The sequence below is a fragment of the Carlito syrichta genome, unplaced genomic scaffold, assembly GCF_000164805.1.
Source record: "Carlito syrichta isolate Samal-C Ts95f unplaced genomic scaffold, Tarsius_syrichta-2.0.1 Scaffold302096, whole genome shotgun sequence".
NCBI lineage: Eukaryota > Metazoa > Chordata > Mammalia > Primates > Tarsiidae > Carlito > Carlito syrichta.
In genome coordinates this window covers 173,752-189,695 of record NW_007246192.1, presented here as the reverse complement: position 1 = coordinate 189,695, position 15,944 = coordinate 173,752, and the positions used below count along the sequence as shown (strand labels likewise).

General features: G+C 36.7%; 1 protein-coding gene across 1 annotated transcript in view; it reads left to right on the top strand.

Moving 5' to 3' along the window:
* Positions 1-1,994: 1,994 nt before the first annotated feature.
* Positions 1,995-15,944, top strand: part of VRK2 (vaccinia related kinase 2) — a 117,610-nt gene continuing 103,660 nt past the window's right edge. The window contains exon 1 of the mRNA XM_008056078.2: positions 1,995-2,131. Coding sequence (XP_008054269.1) covers positions 1,996-2,131 — 136 coding nt within the window. The 5' untranslated portion in view covers position 1,995. The remainder of the gene's footprint in view (positions 2,132-15,944) is intronic.

Sequence of the window (15,944 nt, the reverse complement as noted above, 5' to 3'; positions counted from 1 at the left end):
GACACTGTGTTCGGTCAGTCTCGCTCGGGGGGCGCGGGGCGCGGGGCGGAACCCCGGCACGTCGGCGCCGTAGGCTCGGGAAGGCGCTGCCGTCGGACTGAGGCGCCGAGGCCTCGGGCCGCGTCCCAGCCCCGGCCCAGGCGGGGTCGCTGCTTCCGCAGTTGGTTTCCGACTTTCTCTCAACTCCGAGAACCAGGCGTTCCCCTCTACTAGCGTTTGCCAGAATCCGGGTTGGAGCAGATAGGCGGAAGAGGGCGGGGTTTCTCTCTTCGCCGCTGCCGGGAGAACTTGAAGCGGGGAGCCGGTCTCCAGACGCCGGCGGGCCTGCGGCGGCTGAGGGCGGGACCGGCCGGGACCTGGGCCGCAGCCGACCCGGCGAGTGGGCCGCGCGGCACTCGCTTCCTCCCCCAGGGTTGGTGGCCGCGGCCTGCCCGGAGCCCAGCCCTGACTCATGTTAAGGCGTCTGGGTCCCGGGCCGTTCCTGGAAACTCGTGTTGAGCACTTCATCACAGCCCTGGGAGGTTTCAGAAGCAGAAGCGACTCCGTGTCAGAGGAAGCCGCTTTCCCCTGGGCAGGTGCGCCGGCGCTCCGCTCCCAGGTTGTGCATTTCAGAGTCAGGGTCTCCTTTCAGGCCTCAGGACCTGATGCCACTGACTTGCCCCCAAACTGTGTTTATCCTCTTTATAATCATGTAGAATTTATGACAGTTGTTCTTTAAAGACTTGAAGTTTTAAATCAGCAAATGTGTAATGGAGACCAGTATATATAATGTACCGGCCCGGGGAAACCACACTTTTCCTGCTGTTTGATACTTTATGATGATCATGCTTTACTGTCCAAAGTCACAGCTTCACTTGTGTTCCTGTCAGGACAAATGAATATTGTTAAGGGTATATATACTGTGTTCCTTTACCAGGTACTTTGCTACTAAGTAAAACAAGAGCATGGGATTAAATAAAACCTATTCAAGGAAAGGCAGATACTTTCTGAAATGGAAGATAGGGAGATTGTATGAAGAAAACTTGATAGTTATATATTTATAATTAACGTTCATATCAAAAGCATCATCAGTTTTTAAAAATTCTTCATAAATACTTAGAATATCACTGTTACCTTCACATTTAAATTTGTTTCAGACATATTTGCTGGTGTATTTATTTTCCCTAAGAAGTTATCCCGTTCAACTCAAAATCTCCCATTGTGTACAATTACAATTAATCGATTAAAGTTGTATAGCTCTACTATGGAGATTAAACTTTTGTTGTGTGCAGTACAGCAATACTCTCTAAGGCCGGGCTGTTTTCACTTTGAGGAAGTGAGGAAGGGAAAGGGTAAGAAGGCAAGAAACTGGAAGAGTAGTCTGCCAGCCCTGGAACTACCCAGTGGGCTAGTATTCTGCTAAATTATGTATCCATGAAAATCTCTTGCTCATTTAACAAGTATTTACTGAGTATCTACTCTGCATCAGATTAACAAATATTTACTGAGTACCTACTCTGTGTTAGAAGCTTTGTGTATGTCTTTCCAGTCCAAAGGTATATTATTTCCTAGTGACTGAAGACCTTCTTACCTTTAACACTTAACAATCTCAATGAAAGGAGTATTTTCATGTATATGAAATCTATTTTCTTTTGCTTGTTGAAAATTGTTAACTCGTTTCTTGAAGTGTATTCTGTACTGTTAATATGTACTATAGACCACTCAAAATGAATTTTGAAATGTTGAGTTAAATGAAATTCACCAGATTGGTTTGTTTTTGTTTTTTAATATCAGTACCTCTTGGATTTCAATATTGTAATGTATGTGAATTTCTAATTTGAATATAGTGTGTGGGCTTTTCCAAACCGAGTTGACTTCAGAATCCTAATTTCTGGTAACCTGGGAAAGTTCCCCATAGAAGACATTTTGGGAAACGTATTTTAATTCTAGGGAGTTTTTTTGTTTGTTTGTTTTTATTTTTACCCATTTATCTCACCCCTTCTGCCAATAGAAGTGATGCCACCAAGAAGAAATGAGAAATACAAACTTCCTGTTCCACTTCCAGAAGGCAAGGTTCTGGATGATATGGAAGGCAAACAATGGGTGCTGGGCAGGATGGTTGGCTCTGGAGGATTTGGATTGATATATTTAGGTAAAGTAGAACCTTAAATTACCAAATATTCTTGCATTTGTGACTGTAATAGTGATTAACTTATGATATTTTAAAAATAGAAACACTGAAATAATGTAGAATTCATAAATTTACTTAATTAAAATTAATGAATGTACTTTACTAAGCAGTAATATGAAGATAGTTGATGTTTAGTACAATGTCTAGGTCCAAGACATGGCTGACCCACTCCTTGTCCATGTTTTTCTGAATAACTCTTAGAAGTCTTTCCAGAGTGTAATTATACAATTTGCCAGACAAAATGCTAATGTTCTTTTTTTGAGAACCTATTTTCTTGGAAATATACTTTTTACAGCTCAGAAACCACAACTGTATAAATACAAACAATTTCTGTTGGTGAATCGTAATCATTAATATTTAGGTAATACAAGGTTCTATTCATTTCTTAACTGAGCTCCACTGGAGACTTAAAAGCTAACTTAAGGCATCTGTTGCATGAAATGAATTAGCTGCTCTTTTCTGTGTCTAGGATGACCGTAGATATGTGCATTCAGGCATTTAAAAATTACACTGAATCATTCAGGGCTATCTTAAGTCTGTAATGGAATGAGAAAGGGATATCCATTACAAGATTGGATTTGATGAATAAAATAAGATAAATATTAGTGATTAAAAAAATACCCTCAAGGATAAGTTTTAAATGTATTCGCTCATATTACATCTATTTCTATAGGAGTTTAAGAAGTTGATATAAGGCCTCCTTTGGGGGAATTTTAGATTCCTCATCAAATATTTCCAAACAAATATGTTTTGTTGATTGTGAATAATAAAGATCCTTTTCCGAAAAAATAAGATGGTCGGACTCAGTGGCTCAGCCTGTAATCCCAGCACTTTGGGAGGCCGAGGCAAGTGGATTGCCTGAGCCTGTGGGTTTGAGACCAGCACAGGCAACTTGGCAAGACCTGTCTCTACAATATATCAGAAATTAGCTGGGCGTGATGTGAGCACCTGTAGTTCCAGCTACTTGGAAGGCTGAGGTGGAAGGATCGCTGGAGCCTAGCAGGTTGACGCTAGGGTGGCTGTGAGTGTGCCACTGCACTCCAACCTAGGCGACAGAGTGAGACTCCAACTCAAAAGAAAGAAAGAAAGAAAAGTAAATAAAATAAAATAAAATGTAAACATTATACATATTTAAATTCAAGTGCATGTTTAAGATTAAATAGTATATGTCTGTACATATGTATGTATATAAATGCACACATACTCACTATCTGTGTGGTTCTTGTTAAGAAAAAGGATTTGCTCAGGCATATGACTTACTTGTCCTCATACAAATGCAGAGAAATCCTTGCTTCTTTCAGTGTAAATATTTATCACATACTTTTTACTTTTTTCTCATTACCAAAGTAATACTATTTTATTTTACAGCATATTTCAGGGTTTGATATGTTATGAAGCACTTCTACTATTTGAATTTTAGGACCCGGACCCTAGGAAGATTAGTAGCTGCATGCCAGTGGGGAAATACTTTATTTTTATTTTTTATTTTTTTATTTTTGTCTCACTCTGTCGCCCAGGCTGGAGTGCAGTGGCACGCTTCCGGCCACTGCAACCTCGACCTGCTGGGCTCAGGCGCTCCTTCTGCCTCAGCCTTCCGAGTAGCTGGAACTACAGGTGTGTGCAACCATGCCCAGCAATTTTTTGAGTTATTGTAGAGACAAGGTCTCACCATGTTGCCTGGGCTGGTCTCGAACCCACGGGCTCAGGCAGTTCTCTCGCCTCGGCCTCCCAGAGTGCTGGGATTATAGGCTTGAGCCACTGCGCCTGGCCAGAAATACTTTAAAGAGATATTAAGCTGTTTTGAGAAGGCTCCATGTTTCAGAATATGTGATAAAACTGTGTTCCTAATGTTGCCATTGTTCTATCAAAAGTGATGCTAATGAATCATAGACTCTGTTTAACTTAATTAAACTCAGTTTTTTCAAAGCTATAGAAGCAAATCCATGTGAAATTGTATCATGCTTTTGCATTTGCCATGGTTCTCATCACTTCCTGTATATAAGTGAAGAAAAGAAGCAGTTAAATTCAAGATTTCCTTAATACTCTTGTGTCCAGCTACATTCTTTTTAGGTATTATTCTTTCCAGATATACTGTTTCAGCAGACACTTTATCAGCATTTGTTGCCTAAGGCAGAGAAGAAACTAGCCACTCTAACTCATTGTGCATGTACAACTGTCCTCTAGCTTTGAGATCAATAGCCAGGCCTTTCAGTAATCAGCAACTTACAGTAAAGGGGAAGGGGCAGAGAAATTTGGTATTTACTCTTGACTTGGAGAAATAATGTGCCTGTAGCACTAATAGAAATAGTTATAGAAGGGAAAAGAAAAGTCTGAATAAGAGAACAAAGTCAACGTTCTTTTTTTTATATTTGAAAAGATGGGGAAGAAAGGAAAGATAGGAAACTGGTTTAAGGGATGGGGAAAATTGCTGTCATTTAGTATCAAATAAGTGAAAAAAATTTTGAAGCACCAGGAAGGAGAGAGAACTGAGGGTTTGAATTCTACTTTCATGCCAGGTAGAACATAGAACCAAGTAAACTAGGGGAGAATTGCATAAATAAAAGCAGGGGTTTGGTGTTAGACAAATCTGAATTAAATCCTGACGTGACTGAGGCACTTACAAACTGAGTGACTTTCACTTAGTTACTTAATTCTTTGGATTCTCTGTTTCAATTGTGTGTTATGGGGATATTAATAAATGTGCGGGTTAAATGAGATAATTTTTTTAATGAACTTGGAACTTGGTAAACACTTAATAAATATAATTTATCTATTAGAATTTCCGATATGATGCCATAGTGGATTAAGATGGTGACAAAGACCTCCATTAAAAGTGTTTTCTATTTATTCTGCCTTGGATTGTGGTAGATTTAATTACTAATGTGGTACAACTAAGAACATGGAGAATGTCAGTAGAAGATTTATGACATTTTACTTCTGTGTCTTTTTCTCCTAATATTTACTGTAGTAGCTGTGATGGATGGTGAATAGTTCTCAAACCTAAGCTGTATTTTATCTGCTTCTGATATAAAGGGTACTGGGCTTCAGAAATAATTTAAAATCCAGAAAAGCAGAATTATAGGATAAACTTCAGTCACATTCCTTTGAAGTCTGATTATATTAGTAAAAATAGATATGACTTATCTGTGGAAGTCTTAGTTTTTGAAGTTGGGTATAGTGATGACCATTTAGCATCTTTGGAGTATCAAGCACAGAATAGATGACTAACAGTTTTTTGCTTGAGAGGTGGAGACTGAAATTGGAGTACTTAACCCACACAAGCTAGTTTGCTTTGTTGTCTTCCATAATTATAGTTGTCACTCTTAACTCCAGTCTGCAGTCAAGGGACATTGAGACAAGGTGACTATCATGGCATTATCTACAAGAGTGTTCATATGCTTTATTGACAGTATATCAATAGCATTATCTTTGATAAAGAACACATTATTATAACTAAAATCAACTGTGGTGAAGCTCTAAGGTCAGATCATTTATCCATGGATAAATGTTTAATACTCATCAAAGTGACTGTCAGACATTTTTTTAGGCATGTGTCAGATTAGTCTAATTTTGTACTTTAGAAACATAAAAGAAATCTTTTTGGGGGGAGATTTTTAGAAATTATCAAAGTTTACCTAATTTATTTTATTGATAAGGAAACGTATCTGTTTATGAAGAAATAGAAAAAAATTGTATGTAATTTTTATTTATTTGTTTTACTTTTTAGTCAGCTGTAAAGGATTGATTTTTAGGCATGCAGAATAAAGTTTGGAAGAGTCCAGTGATAATGCTAGCAAAAAGGTAGTGAATGAGAACACAATATTGCATTATATGTTGTAATATTAAATGCTATTTTGGCAGTGTTTTATAGGGAGAGGCATGGGATAAGCAGTTAGTCTTATTTGAAGCAGTGCAAAATTATGGTACTGCCATAATTGTCACTAGGAAGTTTGGCAAAGGTTACTGTGGGGGTGAAAAGAAGAGAATAAAGGTGAAAATAAGGATATTTTATACTAGAAAATATAGTATGTATGATAAATTAATTCCCTGATGAAGGTGTAGATAAACTTAAAAAGAAAAAAGGAATCATCTGGGATTTTGTAAATTTAATACACTCGTTGGACTTAAAAACAAGAAATGAATGTCTCTAAAAGACGTATTTTAATTTGTATGTATTTTAATTTTGAGTTTTTTTAAAAGAGATAGCGGCCATGCTTATTTATGTACCCATTAATAAATAAATATATAAGAAAGTTTGGTTTCTTTCCATAGAAAGGGAGAGTTCTTGTAATCCTTAGCCTTTACTTGACATTTTCATTTTTTAAAGATGTCCAATCTTCTTTTTAACATATTTTATATTATGGTTCTTCATTTTTAGCATTTTACTGTCAGACTCTTTTGCCTTAAGGGAAGGTTTATAAACTACTCTGCTCTTCGGTGCATTTATATATTATGTCTCTTCCACTGCACCTGTTACTATCTTGTAACTGTTTACAATGGTCAAGGTTTTTTTAAATTTGAAACCTATTGCTATGGGGAAATTTCTTCTTCCTGAAATGAGCTCACCTCTATTGCTACACAATAAAAGAATTCTCAGCTTTTGAGAGCTTCTGGCTTCCTTATGAAATATGGATAGACTTCTGCTTCTGAAGTGTTTTAGGTTTTTTTTCTTTAGATAAGGAGGAAGAGGCATAAATAGTATGAGGTGTGTTTCTTCTTTTATGACACAGGCATATCTATATCTATAAAACTAATAGGAAGAGGATTAAGAAACTTTGAGTTCTAAATGAAAGTGTTAGAAATTACCTATTTGGGTGATGCAAATTTGTTCATCATCTAAACATAGGAGTGCTTATGGATTTTATGCTGCTTAGATACTTGATTTTGCAATTAGTATTCCTTCAGATTGTTTGTTCTCAATAGCTCCATTTCATCAGTATTCTACATGAAAGAATATTTTAGGAGAAAAGATAGAAAACTCAGCAATTATTCCAGATAATTGTTGAAGACTTCCCTTGTTTCTTTTAAAAGGATGGCCTTTAGTTAGCCAGGTGGATTTATCTTTACTTTAACATCTCCAATCAAGGAATACTTGAGGGAAAAGATTCTGTAGAAATACATCCACTGAAGGCCAGAAACATCTACAGATGCAATGTGATCCCAAGCAATGAAGCATGTGGCCCTTCATTGGCATTATATGATAACAGGAGGATCTTCTGGCAGAAGAACTGACTTTTGCTGCGTTCTGCATGCTGCCCCTCCAAACCCATCTTTGATTGGCACCTATGCCCTATTGAAACTGGCATCACACCTTCTGAATGGGCACTCTGCCAGGCTAGCAGATGGGTATGGGCAAAAGCATGCCAGAAACCCAGTATGTGAATCAAGTTTAAGTATCAGGGGCCCAAACTCCCATCCAGGGATATAAAAACTGCAGTCTGTTGAGAGCTTTTTGTGCTTAAGGTTAAAGGACATGCCATTTCTACTCCAGCTTAGAGGTTGATTAATTTTGAAAGTTAAACAGGAGCTCCTGTGGCTGTGTCAGGCAAAATTTTATCTTTGGTGAATGAGAATTACTACTTCATGTAGGGAAGAGAAAGTATTGTAATGAAGTTTCCAATGAGAGTTACTCTCCTGCAAGTGCCTCTAGCACTTAAGCAGCATGCATTCAGTGGAGATGAATATTTCTGTTCTCCAGCAGAGCCAGGTGCAATCAAAGCCAGATCTTCAACCTGCTGCAGCAAAGAACCCTAAATTTAGAAAGGGCAGGCAAAGTTTAGAAGAACTCCTTGGTGGCAACTCTTCTCACCATGAGCTGATGAAGCTTCACAAAATTGTATAAAGGAGATGAAGGGAAAACTCCAAATAAAAAACCTTCATAATATTTCAGCTTGAAACAGAAAGATCTTTAATAAACTAAAGGAAAAAGTTTAGTCCTTTCTCCTCAATGCAAAAATTCTTCTGAGTTTTCTATCAATAAAAACTTAGTTAACCAAAATGTTAGAACCAACTTAATGTAGAAGTAACAAAACTTTCTATTTTTACATGTATTTCATTGCATGTCTATCATGTATATAAACTTTGCTTTTTGAATAATGGATTTTGCATAAAATTTAGTTCTAAACATCATATTCCTTATGATTGTCTCACACCCACCACAGAACTCCCCTCCCCCCCCAAAAGAGGGCACCATTCCTTGTGATCACTTTAATCATATCTTCTAAATGCTCTTAAATTTACAGGAATGCCTGTAAGACCAACTGTGGCCAAGAGAAGCTTTTCCTAATCGCCTTATAGCCATTGCTTTTGCTTTTCCACTGTGTAAACTTTATCTATGGAACAGATTCCATGAGACCGTTGTGAATACTTCAACGTATTCAAAACATATAACTGCCACAAATTAAACTACTAAAACTAAAGCTGGTGCATTATAACTGCCAAGTAAAACTGGCACGTCCCTCTGTCAGACTGCAGGAGAGTGTGCCATACAGTCCTCAGAAAACACAATTCATCCAGAAGCACTCTTGTCACTTGCTCTGATATTAAACCAGAGAAAGTGACATTAATTAAAGAAGTGACATGAGCCAACAAAGGCAATGAATTCTAAGCTTTGGCTCATGTGCAGACCTTAATCCAACCTGCTCTGCTTAGGTATTGTGGCTATTTCTGAAGAGTAGCAAGTGTGGCTACTTTCACCCCTCGTCCTTTCATCTTCCCATTCTGAAACATTTTCAAGCAACTAACATTTTATATCTGGGGTTGGGCTGGTTAATTGGTGCACTGGTAGTCATTGCAGGGTGTCCCAGAAAAGTAGTGTGGTAGCATGTGATGCAAGTATTGAGCTTAGTATTGCACTTGCTAGTTACGTGAGATGTACAACTAGAGGTCGAGGAGAGTTGGTCTAACAAAAAGGCATGCAACGGGCACACAGCAGAGTACCTAGACTTGGTAGACTGAAGCTAGGAATCTCTGTTGCTAGGACTCGTTGTGAAAACAAATGGTGGCTTTATGAAAATTCTAACATGCGAAAGAGGCAAGCAGGATAGTATTCATAACCTCTCTCCCTTTCTTTGTCCCCATAGCATGCTTTCTCACAATGCTCATCTCATTATTTCATATGGTTTTCACTTTGCATCTTTTTGACCCTTTCTCCTGCCCCTCAGTGCATGCATGAGTGCGCGCATGCGCACCTACACACACACTCATACTGTATTATAAACTTACAGTCAGAATACTTAAATATAGCTTTGTATGTTACAGTTTAAAAAAATGGTTTGTTAAATTAACTCTAGAATGAAAAGAATCATTTTCCTAATAAATAGGTAGAGACTAATTTTGTGCTCTATACTATATGTGGTCTGTGTATACTTTCTTTTCTTTTCTTTTTTTTTGTTTTTTGAGTTGGAGTCTTACTCCATTGCCCAGGCTGGAGTGCAGTGGCACACTCACAGCCACCCCAGCGTTGACCTGCTGGGCTCTGGCGATCCTTCCACCTCAGCCTTCCAAGTAGCTGGAACTACAGGCATGCGCTACTACACCCGGCTAATTTTTTCTTTATTGTAGAGACGAAGTCTCACCAAGTTACCCAGGCTGGTCTCGAACCCGTGGGCTCAGGCAATCCACTCGCCTCGGCCTCCTAAAGTGCTGGGATTACAGGCTGAGCCACCAAGAGTGGCCTATGTGTACTTTTTATACTATATGTGGCACTGAACTTTCAGATTTAGAGACATTATTTTATATATTTTGGGGAGTTTTGGGGGGACAGAAGTATCTTTCATTCTCTTTTCAGGTCTATTTTCAAAATATAAGAAGCTGTGTGCTTAATCCATAGATTGTAGGATTTATTGGGAAAAGTCTACTCTGTTAATGCATAGTATGGAGGGGTTAAGACTAACCAGTTTTGTGTTTTAAATAAAACAATTCCACTGAGTAGCACTTAATTGAAGAAGACCTAATAGCAAATATAAACTTTTGTGGGGTAAAGGATTTGCTGCTAGATGGAGTGACTTTTAGGCATGTAGCATGCATAAGAAATCAACTTTTCAAAGAATGTAAACACAACTGTAACAGAAAATAAATTATTGGGATTTCTTTTAATCCAAGTCTGTGAAAGGTTTGATTAAGGGTTTTGTACATAGATGCTTTTGTTATGGTTTCTGGGCATAGGTATTTTATGTTTGAAATTGGGAGTTTTCTATCTATGTAATTAGTCATGAAGTTTAATGTGCATTTTTTATATCAGGCAGACAATGGCTTCAAAGAGACAGCAGCGTTGCAAAGGAGCAAGAAAAGAAGGCCAAAGTTGACACACAGAGAGGCAAAACAGTGTAGGAAAAATCAACACGTTTTGCAAAATCAATCATTGAAAATGTGTCAGCGTTCAGGAGACTGTCTTTAATTTGCAATCCAAGTGAAATAGAGTATTTAAATATGAGAGGCAGTATTATTGAGCCCAGCATGCCTGCTACCACTTGTTTGACTAGCTCAGAATAGAACACTGAGAGGCAAGGGCTTAAAGTTAAATGAACATTTATACATTTTAAAATCAAATGAAAGATTCAGAGTATATTCATGAATTAAATTTTCTTTTTCAGAACCCTAAATTTAATCAGCTGGAATTACTTTTAAAGTGTCATTCTATTTAACTTTTGGGAATGATGAATTTGCCTTTTAATAGGGATGCTGTATTTTATCATGAAGATGAAACAAACTGTCTTTTGTTAATTATTCCCCAGAGACACTGGCCATTTTTCTCTCTCCAATGCTTAGTGTGGAGTAAAGGCAGCTTCCCGCAAATTTATTTCAAGCAAGAGCAATTGGAAACTTCAACATGTGTGAAAGAGGTGCATGGAGAACATAGCTTCCATTTCAGGTATTCTGAGTGCCACCTAATGAATCTCTTCGAGGTAATGTTACCAAAGTCTTGCTGAGGAGGCCATGAACACAGAATACAGAAAAGCAAAAAAGAATGAAAGAAGAGTGAAGAGTAGCAGATGTGTCAAAAATGTCTATGGCATCTGACAACTGCTGGGACTAGTTTTTGAAATATTTTGTAGGAAATTATCATCTTTATTATCAACTACTAAAATCTTTCACTTAGTGTGTGCCAAGCTCTGTGTTAAGTGCATTGCATGCATTATTTCATTTAATCCTCCCAGCAACTAAATAAGGAAGATATTGAGGCTTAAAGAGGTTAAATAAATTGCCTATAAGTCACGGTTTTAATAATTGTCTCCATCTACATTTGAACTCAGGTCTCTTTGCTGTCCTGATTGATCTCCCTTGTCAAAGAACACTTTGAATTTATTACTAGCCAGAGAAATAGTGGCAAATGGCATGCTTATGACAAGCTCATTTCTGAAGTAAAATATGTAATTGATAGTATTGGCAGCTAATTTAAGAAATCTGTTAGTGATGATGCTAATAATGGTGTCATTTCATTCAGATTGACAACTCAAGGCGTACAGCATCAGTGATATGTTTTTAATATTATTAAGATCATGAAATCTGTGAAAGAACATCTGATATTTATAGTATACCTAATGTTAAGCACTGGAAAAAATACATTAAAAGTATACCATACCTCAAACAATATTTTTATGAAAAACAGTGAGAATATAGTCCCCAGTAGTGCATACAATCTGATGAGAAAGGTGTGATGGATTGCCATGCTTTTGCAAAAATGAATACATTTGTCTGTAGGGATTTTGTACATTTGTTTTGAATCAAATAAACATCAGGAAGATCTAAAGGGGCCTCTTTAAATCCCTATGATATAATTTTAATAAGGGTCATATACAAATAGACATTTTTACAAATTTTAATTCTTGACCGTGTCTTTTTTCATTGGATAATAATTTAAAGATACATTGCCTAGAAACTAGGTCTTTTTAAAGAGTAAAGCAAGCAAAATACTTGGATAAGTGGAATTTTATTAAAGAATATGCCCCCTTACAGAATTTGTTTCAGATACTAAAATATTTTATTTCTTATAGAAGTCTAGGTTTTAGAATATTACTCAGTTCTTTCAAAATATTATACTGTAGTATGATTTATTTTATACCTATAGGTGATTTCATGAAAAAGTTAGAACATTTCGTTTAGAGGAACACCTGTAGGTGTTTTTGGTAGAGAAGAGATATTTATTAGCTATTGCAATGCAGGTTTTTATACTATAATACTTTTTTCCTTTGGTGTATAAATGTAGCAAAGAAAAGAACAAGCAAAACACAAGCTGTTACATTAAATATATGTTTTTAAGCACTTATGGTGATATAAGGTTATTAATGTAAAATTCTGGAGAATGTGAAGAAAAGCTATTTATTCTACTTGATCTTGTTTCTATTAAAAATATGTTACAGTTCTAGCTTAGATCTTCAGTGCTAAATGTGAGTACTATAATTGAGAATAGAGTATTAGTTTTGTATACCTTCTATCTTATAAAGTATTAGGAGGATGGCAGAAGAAAAAGTAAAACCAACTAAAAAATTCCCACACAATGCACTTCAAGAAAAGTGAGAAAAAAAGCAAAACAGAAGTGTATATTTAATGGGCAAATGTTGCTGTATGATAAAAAGGAGAAGAAAAAAATTGTATGGTCTTCCATAATCATCAGAATATCTACTCCATCAATATCTATTGATATTGAGACATGGATAGAGACTTTAAGGAAATAATTGATGCAGCCAAGTAAATAATTAGCTGTACTAATAATAAGCAAGCAAAGCAAATCTAAATCACAGAAAAATTACATAAAGAGATCATCAAGAAGAAAAAACAATGGTTTTACTATCTGTTTATGCAGCATATCTTTGGATAATAAGACTATTACATAATATAAAAACAAGCAAAATGGAGACCATAATAAAACATGCAAGGTAGATTTTCCTTATTTGCAGCTTAATTTCAGCATAAATATTAGGAAGTATTTCAAAAAAGCAGGAGTAAGCCTAAAGATTATTAGATAACAGATATTTAAACCTATAGTACAGAATTTACAATATCATTTAAGGAAGGAAGGCCAAAATCTACTTTAGCTTTTACTTTGTAGACTGAAAATAGGCTTCATGATGGCTAAGAATAATAATGACTGTTATTCCAGTAAGTTGTATGGTCAAATTGAATGTTTCCTAGGAGATAGAAAGAAACATTTGAGGTCTTAGGGAACCTGAAATTATTTCATAATAGATTATTACTGAGAAAAAAATAGACTTGTAAGTAGTATATTACTGAAAGTTACTTACAAGAGATAGGTGAATTACAATATTAACAGATTTGATGATACAAAATAAAACTAGTTGAGTACAAATTGGGGATTTTTTTTTAAAACAAGGTCTCACTCTGTCACTCAGGCTGGAGTACAGCAGCGTGATCACATCTCACTGCAGCCTTGACCTCCTCGGCTTAAGCAATCCTCCTGCCTCGTCTCCCGAGTAGCTGGGGCTATAGGCATGTGTCACCATTCCCAGCTCTTTTTTTTTTTTTTTTTTTAATACTTTTTGTAGACATGAGGTCTCACTGTGTTGCCCAGGCTAGTCTTGAACTCTTGGGCTTAAGTGATTCTCCTGCCTCAACCTCCCAAAGTGCTGGGATGACAGGTATGAGCCACCACACCCATCCATGGGAACTTAAAGAAATATAAATTATGAACATAGAAGTATATAATGAAATTTACATTTCTAACTTAGATTAATGAACTGTGTTTAGGAATTATAGGGCTAATAGTTAAACCAAAAAGTTACATATCAATCCTTCAAGCAAACACAAAATGTATTTAGTTAATAGTAATGAGAACAACTAAATTAGCGTGTATTGCAGCTCACGATGTTTGAGAAACAGATAAATGGATTGGAATATATAATTTGTTGTAAAATGAAATCAGTATGGAATGTATATCATAACCAGTAAGCATTTGAAGGAGAATTTAAAAAAAAAGAAAAATAATATAAATTATTGTATTATAATATAATTCTTGATTATTACACTAGATAAAAATCTCTATTAAAGAATTGTATGGACAGAATTCCATAAATCAGTTGTCAAAGACAAACAAAATGATAAATTGTAAAGACCCTAAAAGATTAAGATGTTTCATGCACATGTAAATAAAGAGTAAAACAATAGCAGGAGTTGTTTTTGTTATTTTAAGTTTATAGTAAAAATCATTAAGAGAGCTAAACAAGGATGTTACATAAGGTAAAAGTTAATAGAAGAAGAAAATGCAATGACAGAATTTAACATGACAAGGTGCTGCTGTTTATTTTTATCCTTGAAAAGAAAAAAATTTTTTTTTTTGAGTTGGAGTCTCACTCTGTCGTCCAGACTAGAGTGCAGTGGGGCCGCTCCCGGCCACCGCAGCCTCGACCTGCTGGGCTCCAGCGATCCTTCTGCCTCAGCCTTCCGAGTAGCTGGAACTACAGGCGTGCGCTACCACGCCCGGCTAATATTTTTGATTTATTGTAGAGATGAGGTCTCACCAAGTTACCTGGGCGGGTCTCGAACCCGTGGACTCAGGCAATCCACTCACCTCAGCTGAAAAGAAAATCTAGCAGACATTAAACAAAAATTATTTATTTGTTTATTTATTTATTTGAGTTGAAGTCTCGCTCTGTTGTCCAGGCTGGAGTGCAGTTGCATGCTCACAGCCACTGCAGCCTCGACCTGCTGGACTCAGATCATTCTTTCGCCTCTTCCTTCCAAGAAACTGGAACTATAGGTGTGAGCCACTACACCTGGCTAATTTTTTTGATTAATTGTAGAGATGAGGTCTCACCAAGTTGCCCAGGCTGGTCTTGAACCCCTATCTCAGGCTATCTTGCCTCAGCCTCCAAAGTGCTGGGATTACAGGTTTGAATCACCGGGCCCTGCCCCCAAAATTATTATAAATATAACTGTAGGTATAAGCATATTCAGAAGATGACAAATCGGTTACCACTAAGTCATCACACTGGTCTCTATGGAACCCATGTTACTACATTCTCTTAAGCCAAAGTCTAATCCAGAGCAAGGTCTTAATTCTCTTCAGTTTTAGGAAGGCTAAGAGAGGTAAGGAAGCTGCAGGAGAAAAATTTGGAGCTAGCAGAGATTAGTTCATGAGATTTTAAGGAGAGAAGCTATCTCCATAGCATAAAAATGAAACAGCAAGGTGAAACGAGTGCTAGTGTGGAAGTGCAGCAAATTATCTAGCTAACATCATTGACAAAGGTAACTATGCTGACAACAGATTTTCAGTGTAGGTGAAACAGCCTTCTATTGAGAGAAGATGCCATCTAGGACTTTTATAACTAGAGAGGAGAAGTCAGTACCTGTCTTCAAAGCTTCAAAGGTCAAAATGACTCTCTTGTTAGGGGCTGATGTAACTGGTGAGCTTAAGTTAAACCTGATGCTCATTTATCATTTGGAAAATCCCAAGACCCTTAAGATATGCCAAAGCTAGTGTCTACTCAGTCTGTGCTCTAAAAATGAAAAAAATAAAGCCTGAATGATAGCACATCTGTTTACAGCATGATTTACTGAATTTTTTTTTTTTTTAGTTTTAGTTTTATACTTAAAAAAATGTAAGGTGTTTAAGTTGTGTAATGTGTATATGTGTGTATTTTTTTAAACATAATAGAGAGAAGACTATTTCTGACCTTTGGGGAGGGGGGTAGATGAAGAGAAGTGGGTTAAAGGTACAGGCATACAGTAAGACAAAAGGAATAAATTTGTGGCTTAATTGTACAGTAGAATGACTATATTTAACAAAAATGTAGTCAGGTGATGGCACCCTGAAAAC